The sequence below is a fragment of the Cottoperca gobio genome, chromosome 22 (genome assembly GCF_900634415.1).
Source record: "Cottoperca gobio chromosome 22, fCotGob3.1, whole genome shotgun sequence".
In the NCBI taxonomy this organism is placed as follows: domain Eukaryota; kingdom Metazoa; phylum Chordata; class Actinopteri; order Perciformes; family Bovichtidae; genus Cottoperca; species Cottoperca gobio.
The window spans coordinates 5,873,207-5,885,673 of record NC_041376.1 but is presented as its reverse complement, the minus strand read 5'-3'; the positions used below and the strand labels follow the sequence as shown (position 1 = coordinate 5,885,673).

The 12,467-nt window shown below is 46.3% G+C and overlaps 1 protein-coding gene across 1 annotated transcript; it reads left to right on the top strand.

Moving 5' to 3' along the window:
* The first annotated feature begins 902 nt into the window (after nt 1–902).
* LOC115027886 (transcription factor Sp3-like) lies at nt 903–6,683 on the top strand. Its single transcript, XM_029461423.1, has 8 exons — nt 903–1,511; nt 2,090–2,305; nt 2,392–2,979; nt 3,819–4,013; nt 4,353–4,557; nt 4,935–5,124; nt 5,859–6,055; nt 6,294–6,683. The coding sequence occupies exons 1-8, from the start codon at nt 1,443–1,445 to the stop codon at nt 6,539–6,541; spliced, it is 1,908 nt and encodes a 635-aa protein (XP_029317283.1). The 5' UTR covers nt 903–1,442; the 3' UTR covers nt 6,542–6,683.
* The last annotated feature ends 5,784 nt before the right edge of the window (nt 6,684–12,467 follow it).

Here is a 12,467-nt window from a genome sequence, read left to right as displayed (position 1 = left end):
AATTTACTAACGATATATAAACAACTAGGAATAACACATTTCCAATATCTCTTAACAGTTACTATACTATAACTGAAATATATTTTTTAAAAGTGCAATAAGTGAAATGTGTATATATTTATATAGCTGTTATTTTTTACTTTATTTGAATTTCTGTCTTGTTTTTTTATCCTGTTTCATTTTTATTCATCACTCAGTCACTTTTTTCCTCTTCTTTGTCTCTTGAGCTGCTGTAACAATTGAATTGTTCCAGTGAGAGATCAATAAAGTTCTTCTTATTCTCCAAATATTCGCCCATAATTATCTGAAAATGTGTGTTTATATATATATATTCTACAACTTGAGTATCTACTTAGTATAATAATAAAAATAATAGGAAATTAAGACCAAAATTAGTTTGAAAGCCTTTCTATGATATTGACACAAATAACTTTTGGTTAATTATTTGACAAAATAAACTATTGTAACCAGCTAGAAGTAAGAATAAAGCTGTAATAACCCTTTAATAATCTGCTTTGTTGTAGTAATGGATGCCATCTGACAATTTATAGTGAATGTAAAACTTTAAAAACTGGTTCTTGTCGCACGTCTATTGAATGTTTATGTGTTTTGGCGAAAAGAAAACGCACTGCATTAAAACAACAACCAATAATTGGAATATATAACTTGGTTTTATATAAAAACGGTAAGATAACGTGTATCATTTCTACAAAAACGCTGTTTTTTAATAAGCTTCTCTGTTGGGAATTCAACAACTGCATTCCATCTCGTCTCGGCTCAACAACAAACAGGAAACACTCATCCTATAAAAAAAGGTTGACATCACGCTCAGCCAATAGCGTCCTCCGAACCCCTCGCTCAGCCAATCGCATTAGAGAAGAAGGGCGGGACGTCCTGTAATGTGATGCAAATTCGACGGTCAAGCCTGTTAGTCCCACCTTTTTGTGTTTCCCGCACCGTCAATCAAAATAGAAAAAAATCGACCAGAATTCACCGATCAACACTAGCCCGCCTTTGATAAAATAATCATGTTTGGAGTTTAGTTTATCAGACAATCCTCCCGGTTACTACCACTCACGCTATGCCTGGTACGTAAACCATTACGGCATCGAAGCGTGCAACTAATCGGTGAGTTTGTGCAACCTACAGCGAAGCAAGCTGCGTCTTTTTATCTTTTGCTCTGCTGCTAACTAGCTAGATATGGTTAGCTAACTGAGCTAGCTGGCTAGCCACGGAGTTGACAAAGTAAACAGTCAATCTGGACCGAAATCGCCACAGAATTTGCGCTGCAAAGTTGGATTTCGCAGTCAGCTCCTTTTGGACTGGAGAGTGGGGATGCTTTGCGGGCTTTTCTGGCAGGCAGGAGTTGAAGATTATAGAGTTTTGCTGAGTTTCCCCCTCTCTCTCGGCTAGCGCCAGAGCAGCCTCTGAAACAAGGAGAAATGGCGTCCGCGGACGTGGACAGCAGTCAAAGCGAGTTTCTGCAACCCGGCGGCGCTACGGAAACACAGGTATCCGACATTTTCTAGCCCGTCTTTTTCGCTCGCTTTCGATTGCTGGTTGTGTTTTTGAGAGCATGAAGTTCACACGTTTTAAATTTTTGATGGCATGGGGTGAAAGCCGTACACTTCCTGTGTTCCCCTCAATAACGGCCACCCACTTTACCCCTGTAAAACCCGCCCATAGTGGGTAGGACACTGAAGTCAGTCACTTGGGCTCGCTGGAAGATAGCCGGTGTACCTTGGGCTGGGAGGATTCCGGGTGTAATAATATTGCAGGGATAGCGTCCTTAATCGAAACTGTAGCGTTCAATTGTGTTGTAACAGCCACCCATCCCCCACACCCTGCTCTCGATCATTTCTGAGCCTGTTATCTGCTCTCTCTGTGCTGGTTGTTGCTGTTGCATCGTTTGCATCAGCACAAATCCCCCACTCCCTATGATTTACTCCCTTGTGATGGAGCTGCACAATCTCTGAATCCGTAAATGATTTCAAGACAATAGTGAGGCTGTTTCTCTTTCCCTGTGATCTAATCTGAAGATGAATCTTCTTGTTGAAGTGTGATGTGTGTTTGTTAATCTGACTCCCAGACGACAGATATGTCAGCCATTCAGTTGACGGGTTCAGACCGGTGGGAGGTGTTGACTCCTGTCTCATCTGGGAAGGAAGACCAGGGAATCCTTCACATTCCAAACTCTGGGATTGTCACGTCCAACGGGCAGTACGTGCTCCAAAACCAGCCCATTTATGTTACAGCATCTGGGAATGATGCTGCAGCCAATGGAGTGTCAGGCATTCAGTATCAGGTAAAAAGATAATAATAAAAAAAAAGATAAGATAAGTGTGTTCAGGCGAGGCGGATCTTGCTCTAAATTATCGCAAATTCTTCCAGGTCATCCCACACCAAATCCAAAATGCAGATGGGACTCTAGCAGGATTCACACAGGGATTGGATGATGGCACGGGGCAGATCCATCTCCTCCAAGATGGCGGCCATGGCAGCATTGGAATCAGCTGTGCCACAACGACGACCACAGACCTCCTGACGCAGGCGGGGCATTTACAGTCAATCCAAGGTGTCTCGCTGGCTGGGGGGTCGGCATACACCAGCTCAGTAGGGCTTCCCGGCAACATAACGTTCGTCCCTATAAACAGTGTGGATCTGGAGTCTCTAGGGCTGACCGGAGCGCACACGGTCCCCATCGCCACAGGGGTAACAGCTGAAGGTCAGCTGATCATGGGCGGCCAGACGCTGGACAATCAGGGTCATGACGCTGGCGTCAAGCAGTCTCTGTTGACTGTGAGCGGCGGCAACCAACAACTCTACGTGCCAACCACCACTTCCTCCTCCAACCCGTCCCATCTTCCGGAGACCATCGACGGCACCGGGGTTCTGACCCAAGCGACTGCCGTGTCTGCAGGCGTGTCCGATCCCTCCTCAGAGAACTTCAACTCCCACAACCACATGCAGCAAATCCAGGTCAGAGTGCGTGTCTTTAACACCGTGTAATGCGTTTGTGTGTCAGGATAGTCCCAAGTTATTTAAGTTAAAAGAAGGAAAATATACGTATTTCTGTGAAATTCTGAGAAGGAATACAAACTCTTTGCTCCGCGCTAAGGCATCAGTTAAATTCACCTTTACCTTTTGTGTTTATTAAAAAAACGTAGACTTTAATGAATGAAAAAAAGGAGTTTTGTTGAAAAAGCCTGATATTATTTCCCAAAGTATGGTTTCATTTAAAAGTTCTGTTATCAGTATCAAAAGTCAGGTATTGCATGCACACGAGTAACTAGACATTTCAGATGACACCCGTCCTAATGAGGAGGGATATGAAGTAGACATTTGATTTCAGGGGTCACAAGCCAAGCAGGTTGGTATCACTGCTTTATGTCCACTATAGAGTGTACTGAGTATTTAACCCAAGGGAATTCACTCGGCGTGTCTGAAATCCCAAATTTCCCAGGAATTTATTTGGCAGACGCTCCTAGAGATTGCCTCCACTAGGGACGGTTTGTTTTGTTTTTCCCTCCTTGCCCTTGTTTTTATGGTGCAGTTGTGCAAACTCTACTATGATCAGATGTCAGCTTGTTGTGCAACCGGCTCAACTATTCGGAGTTCCCCACCCTGAGGGCCGACAACCACAGATGAATTATTAGCCTGTTGGAAGTGCTCTAGCTTACAATTTATCACCAAGATTAACCCATCTGCTATCCACTTAACTGTTGAACCAGGACCACCACCCCCCCCTCCATAGAAACATGACGTGAATGCTGCTTTCTCAACATGTGTAATTGCAATTTATTTTCATTACTCTGCAGGTCTCTAACGCCACCAGTCTCTCGCAGCCCATCCTGCAGCTGTCTGGGGACAGTCAGGTGCAGGTGGCTCAGGGTCAGGACCTGAATGCAGCAGGACAGACTCTACAGAGTGTGCAGCTGGTCAACCCGGGGACCTTTCTCATCCAGGCCCAGACTGTCACCGCTACTGGACAGATTCAATGGCAGACCTTCCAGGTGACCTATACTGTCACAATATCAGATTTTGCCAAAATAATTCACAATAACGACATTATAAGTGAAATTCATCTTTAACTTTTTATTTATTGTGAATTTCACTCAAAATACAAGTGTAGGGAGGGGAGCCAGATGAACTGATAAACAAAAACACGAAGATATCATATGTGTATTATTGACCCCTATTGATCACCTTTATATTATGGTCATCGTCGCTGCCGGGACGCCCCTTTTTTCAAAGCAACAAAGTGACATACAGAAGTTCACACTGGGCATTACTGAAGTAACCTGTTGTGAAAGATGTCCCATTACTAACATGTACGTCATATCTCTCTCTAGGTTCAGGGCGTCCAGTCACTCCAAGGCCTCCAGCTGCCCCAGGGGCAGGGGCAGGCCCAGCAGCTGACCTTAGCCCCGGTCCACACCCTCCCTCTGGGCCAGTCAGGCCATGTCAGCCTGCCCAACCTCCAGACAGTCACGGTGAACTCTATTTCACAAAGTGGAGTTCAGTACACACAGGGGGAGGACACAAACAGTCCAGCTGGTACGGGACACCTGCACACGCAGGCACATCCTCACACTTAGTTCTTCATTTTATTGAGCAATTCGTACGTTTCTCACATACAGGAAAAAAAAACATTGTTTTTGTTATGCACTGGTCACTTTTGAGAGTTTATGTGGTCTCCAGAACATGGAACATCAAAACTACACATTTGTCTATTTGCGTCTGAAGATTTCTCCTTAATTAACTAAAAGTTAGTATTAGATAACGCCTCATTTACATATTTTAAACGTGCATCTTGTAATACAGAAACTGGGGAAGTTTCATGGTGATGTTAGACGTTAACCCTTCACCTGTAGTGTCTCCCCTTAAATCACTTAAAGAGACCCTAAATGTGCGTGTTTTACTTTTTGGTTCAGGTATCCACATAAAGGAGGAGCCGGACTCGGAGGAGTGGCAGCTGAGCGGAGACTCCACCCTGAACCCCAGCGATCTGGACAACCTGCGTGTTCAGCTGGGAGATGAGGACATGGACACGCAGGGCGGGGAGGGCAAGAGGCTCCGCAGAGTAGCCTGCACCTGCCCCAACTGCAAAGAGTCTGGCGGAAGGTGGGGCTATAGAAAAACACACACACACACACACACACACACACACACAAAGTTTGTTCATGAAAATTCAAAAAACTAAATGATGCCTTAAAACTTTATTAAACTCCATAATTACAGTAATAACACACTGATTACCATATTATGCGGGTTTATTCAGTGACTACACATTTTAATAACCCTATAACAATTTTAGAGACTCTTTCAGTGATGCAGCCAGATGTTCATTGCGGGGGCTTTACTAAACACGTGTCTCAAAACCTAAGATTTGCTTCTCTTTTATTGCTATTTTAACTTTGTGTTTAACTGACGACGATCTGTTGCAACGAGCTTAACACTTATTTTGTTTAAGTAGTTTAATTTGTTTTGAATCCTGTTCATGTAAATCTATATTTGCTTTCAAAAACATTCATGCAAATACAATATGCTAATGATGTGCCTGAACCTTTCACGAGCACAGTTATATAGGAATATTATTCTTTTACTCTTTGCCATTACTTTGCATTGTTGTGTCTTTCAAGACATTTTTTAAATGTTGGAAAAAAATACCTGAAAACATGTGAAAAGACTAAAGTACTGAATTTTGGAATTAGACCGTTTAACAAACTCTGAACGTATATTTTATTTTTGCTTTAATTTGCTTTAAGCTGTTTGTTAAATTGTATATTATCCGCCTTTTGCATTAATTTGTCCGTTTTCTAATCGTTTTTTTTTCACATTTATCCGACATTTCACAGAGGATCAGGCATGGGGAAGAAGAAGCAGCATATTTGCCACATTGTCGGCTGCGGGAAGGTTTACGGGAAGACGTCTCACCTCCGAGCTCACCTGCGCTGGCACAGCGGAGAGAGACCCTTCGTCTGCAACTGGATGTTCTGCGGGAAGAGGTTCACCAGGAGCGACGAGCTGCAAAGACACAGGAGGACACACACAGGTGAGACGACGCTTCAAATCACCTCTTAACACCGTTTTATATTTGGAGACAGGTGGGCAATAGTGTCCCTGTGTTCTAAATGATCCCTAAACAGAGTTTGGGTTTTCCCTCTTCTGTAATTTGTTGTTACTTATTGGCCGACCATATAAACGAAGTTACCGTCAGTCAGTGTTAAATGTTGTGCGTTAACCAGTGAAGGTTTTATTTGTCTGATGTTGCTGTTTCACTGATGTCCCAGGAGAGAAGAAGTTTGTGTGCACGGAGTGCTCCAAGAGGTTCATGCGGAGCGACCACCTGGCCAAGCACATAAAGACTCACCAGAATAAAAAAGGCGGGATTCCCTCCACGTCTCCGCCCACCACCGACGCCATCATCACGGCAGACGGAACCACGCTCATCCTCCAGACCGCCACCCACGACCTCGTAGCCAATCAGGAGATCCCTTTGCAGCTGGTTACCGTGGCGTCCGGTGAGGTTATGGAATGAGGGGGTGAATGGGGTGAGGTGGTTTTTCGAGAACTGGCCTATCACAGGGACCTCTTGGGCTTTTCTCTTTCCCCTCTTACCTTTTTTTTTTTTGTTTGTTTTTTACATATGAATATATACGTAAATATATATGACAAATATATATATTTTAAGTAAGAGTTATCATGACTTTATGTTTGTTTTTTGCAGTCTTTTTATAGGCAAGCAAAAAAAAAAACATTAAAATGTGGTTGCTATGTACACGCGTAAACACACACACACACACACACACACACACACACACACAACATGCATTAACACTCAACACACAACATGAATATTCAACTCAATGAAATGCCTTATTTTGTATCATACTCTTGTATAAAATGCTGGAGGTGCATGTGTTTTTTAAGCTTTGCAGATGATGTAATTGTAACGGAGATAAATGTGTTTGTGAAATGGAAATGATGATGAGCAGGAGTTTCTGAAAGAGAGAAAAGGAAGTAAGGAACCTCTGGGATGATTTTTATTTTTGTCTCTGGAGAGTTCTGACAGAACCGAGCGGTCCGTTTTTAAAGCAGCGCTGCATCCACGCCGGACTTGTGGCACTGCTGCCGCCATGAAGAGCGCTTTTTGTTTTTTGAAGGAATCGTTCATCATTTTTGGGGAAACGTGTTTTCTTTGCTTCTTTTTCTTTTCTTTTTTTTTTTTTGCAGAGTTGCATGAGAAGATTGACACCACTCTCATGTTTGTCCGCTAAATATGAAGCTACTGGTCAGAACTCAGACTGGAAACAGGGAAAAGGGTGAAATGTGTCTCGTCAGCACCTGGAACTCGTTAGTAAACTGGTGTCTTGTTGTTGTTGTTTTATCCATACAAAAACCAAAGTGTCAAAACATCAATTCATAGTGTTGTGGCAGATTATGTTCCACATTATTTACCAGCGCAGACTCCTAAAGGCTCATTTCCCCCTTTTTACACTTTATATTCTTTACATATTAAACAAACAAGACGCACCTTGTTGAGCAATGAGCCTTTAAGGTGCTGGCAGGTGGGCTTTGTTCCCATTGGACAGAGCCTGGCTAGCTGTTTCCACATGTTTCCAGTCCTTGTGCTGTGCTAAGCTAAGCTAAGCTAAGCTAAGCTAAGCTAAGCTAAGCAGCGGCTGGTAGTTACTGTACAGCGATGTGAGTCGTATCAATCTTCTCATCTAACTCTTGGCAAGAAAGCAAATAAAACCTGTATCCAAAAACAAATGTCGAACATGTCCTTTTAATAAAGCCGCAGCAGCTGCCGCCCAATCACCGACAGCCAACAGGGCGGTGACACTGATGTCATGCCGTGCTGTTAAAAGCACTGCTGGGGGGTTTCGACAGTCGGACTACAGTGCCACTGTTGACTGATCTGAAGTCGTTGTTTCCCACCTCGAGGGCGAGGGCGGGGGGGGAGGGGGGAGGGGAATAGATGCAAGCCGCTCTGAAAAAGGGAGCAACTTCTTCCAGCATCTGGTCAGTCTGAACAGAATGTCTCGTCTGTCCTCACGAGCACACCGTCCGCTGTGCTTGTCCACGTCAAAACACGTCTTTATTTTTCTTTCCTTTTGCAAATTCTTTGTTGTAAATTCACATTGTATTTCAGTTTGTTTTTTTCCGTGTCTCTTTGCCGATCTGCGTGTCGCCGTCGCCGTCGTCGTCTAAATCGAAGCCACATGATGGTGGTCATAGAAGTGTAGAGGGGTTACCTCTGAATTCCTGCAGGGCTCTTCTTTGCCATTGTGAGCTGCACATGGCTGCAGGAGGAGAGCATGCACCAATGTTGCCATGTGAAGAAAACCGAAACGGATGCAACAAATCGGGAAGCCCCCGAGGGTTTGTTTGTCATCGAACATTCCAGTTGGACACCAGATGATGTGGGAATAGTTTTGCAATAACTGCTCTGTTGGTAATTATGGCCTGATGTCGCTCAAGTCAAAAGGAAAACAATCATGCCATTGTTTGTTTGTTTTGTTTTATTTTAATTAATGTAATCCCTTCCTCAGTTTGTCCTCATGTTTGTAGCATTCATTTACATGTATATTATCTTATTTTCACATTGTTTATAGAAGCCATTGCTTAGTTAACTGAATTTTGTTGTATCAAAACCTTATTTTAAGTGATTTTTTTTTTTTTTTTTAAAGAATTGGTGTAAAAATTGAATGTTACCTTTTGTAAAACCTTTTTTCAAATGGATCACAATAAAAGTCTGAAACCTTCCAGTAACAAGCATCGAGGTACCTTTCCACAGAACCTTCATCTGTCCCACAGAACCTTCATCTGTTCCCACAGAACCTTCATCTGTCCCACAGAACCTTCATCTGTCCCACAGAATCTTCATCTGTCCCACAGAAAGGGTTAAAAATAAAACGTGGTGTTCTTCTCACCCACCGGACCGACGGCACGCAGCGCCTTTATCTTTCTGTCGGAGTCGTTCCTTCCTAGAGGAGACTTCTCTCAACAGGATGCATTTACTGAGGGGGTTAGAGAGACCGACAGCAGAGGGGGGGGGAGAGGGGAGGGGGACAGTAGAGAGGTGAGACGGACAGAGGGGGGGAGAGAGGGGAGACAGGGGGAGAGAGGGGAGACTGACAGGAGAGAGGGGAGACTGACAGGAGAGAGGGGAGACGGACAGAGGGGGAGAGAGGGGAGACTGACAGTAGAGGGGGAGAGAGGGACATGGACAGAGGGGGAGACAGACAGTAGAAGGGGAGACAGACAGACAGTAAAGAGGGGAGACAGATAGTAGAGGAGAAGGACAATAAAGGGGGAGAGAGGGGAGACTGACAGTAGAGGGGGAGAGAGGGGAGATGGACAGAGGGGGAGACAGACAGTAGAAGGGGAGACAGACAGACAGTAAAGAGGGGAGACAGATGGTAGAGGAGAAGGACAATAAAGGGGGAGAGAGGGGAGACAGACAGTAAAGGGGGAGAGAGGGGAGACGAAGAGTAAATGGGAGAGAGAGACAGTAGAGGGGAGACAGACAGGGGAGATGGATAGTAGAGGGGAGACAGACAGGGGAGAGGGGAGACTGACAGTAGAGGGGAGACGGATAGTAGAGGGGGAGAGAGGGGAGACAGACAGTAGAGGGGGAGAGAGGGGAGACAGACAGTAAAGGGAGAGAGAGAGGGGAGACAAAGAGTAAAGGGGGAGAGAGGGAGACAGATAGTAGAGGGGAGACAGACAGTAAAGGGGGAGAGAGGGGAGATGGACAGAGGGGGAGACAGACAGTAGAAGGGGAGACAGACAGACAGTAAAGAGGGGAGACAGATAGTAGAGGAGAAGGACAATAAAGGGGGAGAGAGGGGAGACAGACAGTAAAGGGGGAGAGAGGGGAGACGAAGAGTAAATGGGAGAGAGAGACAGTAGAGGGGAGACAGACAGGGGAGATGGATAGTAGAGGGGAGACAGACAGGGGAGAGGGGGAGACTGACAGTAGAGGGGAGACGGATAGTAGAGGGGGAGAGAGGGGAGACAGACAGTAGAGGGGGAGAGAGGGGAGACAGACAGTAAAGGGAGAGAGAGGGGAGACAAAGAGTAAAGGGGGAGAGAGGGAGACAGATAGTAGAGGGGAGACAGACAGTAAAGGGGGAGAGAGGGGAGACAGACAGACAGTAAAGGGGGAGAGAGGGGAGACAGACAGACAGACCAGTAGAAGGGGAGAGAGGGGAGACAGACAGTAGAAGGGGAGAGAGTGGAGACAGACAGTAGAAGGGGAGAGGAGAGGAGGGAGGAGACAGACAGTAGAAGGGGAGACGGGAGAGAGGGGAGACAGACAGTAGAAGGGGAGAGAGGGGAGACGGACAGTAGAAGGGGAGAGAGGGGAGACGGAGAGAGGGGGAAGGAGACGAGGAGAGAGAGAGGGGAGACGGACAGTAGAAGGGGAGAGAGGGAGACGGGACAGTAGAAGGGGAGAGAGGGGAGACGGACGGGAGAGAGGGGAGACGGACGGGAGAGAGGGGAGACGGGACAGTAGAAGGGGAGAGAGAGGGGAGACGGACAGGAGAGAGGGGAGACGGAGAGACGGGAGACGGACGGGAGGAGGGAGACGGACAGTAGAAGGGGAGAGGGGAGACGGAGGGGAGAGAGGGGAGACGGACGGGAGAGAGAGGGGAGACGGACAGTAGAAGGGGAGAGAGGGAGACGGACAGTAGTAGAAGGGGAGAGAGGGGAGACGGACAGTAGTAGAAGGGGAGAGAGGGGGAGACGGACAGTAGTAGAAGGGGGAGAGAGGAGGGAGACGGACAGCAGAAGGGGAGAGAGGGGAGACGGACAGGGGAGACTGACAGTAGAGGGGGAGAGGGGAGACGGACAGCAGAAGGGGAGAGAGGGAGACAGACAGTTAGAAGGGGAGAGAGGGAGACGGACAGTAGAAGGGGAGAGAGGGGAGACGGACAGCAGAAGGGGAGAGAGGGGAGACGGACAGCAGAAGGGGAGAGAGGGGAGACGGACAGAGAGAGGGGAGACGGACAGGCAGAAGGGGAGAGAGGGGAGACGGACAGCAGAAGGGGAGAGAGGGGAGACGGCCAGCAGAAGGGGAGACGGGGGGAGACGGACAGAGAGAGGGGAGACGGACAGCAGAAGGGGAGAGAGGGGAGACGGACAGCAGAAGGGGAGAGAGGGGAGACGGGGGGAGACGGACAGCAGAAGGGGAGAGAGGGGAGACGGACAGCAGAAGGGGGAGAGAGGGGAGACGGACAGTAGAGGGGAGACAGACAGTAGAAGGGGAGAGAGGGGAGACAGACAGTAGAGGGGGAGAGAGGGGAGACGGACAGCAGAAGGGGAGAGAGGGGAAATGGACAGTAGAGGGGAGACAGGGGAGACAGACAGTAGAAGGGGAGAGAGGGGAGACAGACAGTAGAGGGGAGAGAGGGAGACGGACAGTAGAAGGGGAGAGAGGGAGACGGGACAGTAGAAGGGGAGAGAGGGAGACGGACAGTAGAAGGGGAGAGAGGGAGACGGACAGTAGAAGGGGAGAGAGGGAGACGGACAGTAGAAGGGGAGAGAGGGGAAATGGACAGTAGAGGGGAGACAGGGGAGACAGACAGTAGAAGGGGAGAGAGGGAGACGGACAGTAGAAGGGGAGAGAGGGAGACGGACAGTAGAGGGGAGAGAGGGAGACGGACAGTAGAAGGGGAGAGAGGGAGACGGACAGTAGAAGGGGAGAGAGGGAGACGGACAGTAGAAGGGGGAGAGAGGGAGACGGACAGTAGAAGGGGAGAGAGGGAGACGGACAGTAGAGGGGAGACAGACAGTAAAGGGGGAGAGAGGGAGGAACCCGGGGTAAGGACTCAGCCTTAGTACATGTGGCGCTCGTGAGTAGTGGAGTTCACCTCTCGCATCCTTCATGACGTGTTTTATTACAGAGTAAGACGTTTCTGTTTTAACCATTTATATTGTACGATTGACTTTTTAAATGTATTTATTTTCAACAGGACGGTGTAGAAATCTAAAGTTCCCGAGGTCAGAATCGAACCCGGGTCATTGCGGTTATATGGCATGAGCACAAACGGGCCACTAAGGCTCTCCAATATGACATTTATTTTATGATATACTGAGACATCTTTTCTGATGTACTCCATACTGTACTTTTATGAAACACTATACTAATATTTTAATGTCATGCAATGAATGTTTTCACGATGTTTCAACATAAACATAACATATATGATTTGTTTTATGCTGTATGATATTTTTCATGATATATTTACATATGAATGTTTCCTACATATTCTTTGACATAATATACTATGATCTTTTTAATTACATTTAATATACTATAGTAAGACTTTTATGATTATTGACAAACTATACACTGAATATTTTCACAATATTTTTATGACATACTATACAATAAATATTTTCACGATATCTCTCGACATACTTTATGACTTTTTACAATATTTTTATGTCAA

Coding starts and splice junctions, on each gene's coding strand:
- LOC115027886 (XM_029461423.1), top strand. CDS start 1,443: ATGGCGTCCGCGGACGTGGACAGCAGTCAAAGCGAGTTTCTGCAACCC. Junction 2,306..2,391: donor TGTCAGGCATTCAGTATCAG/GTAAAAAGATAA, acceptor AAATTCTTCCAG/GTCATCCCACACCAAATCCA. Junction 5,125..5,858: donor TGCAAAGAGTCTGGCGGAAG/GTGGGGCTATAG, acceptor GACATTTCACAG/AGGATCAGGCATGGGGAAGA.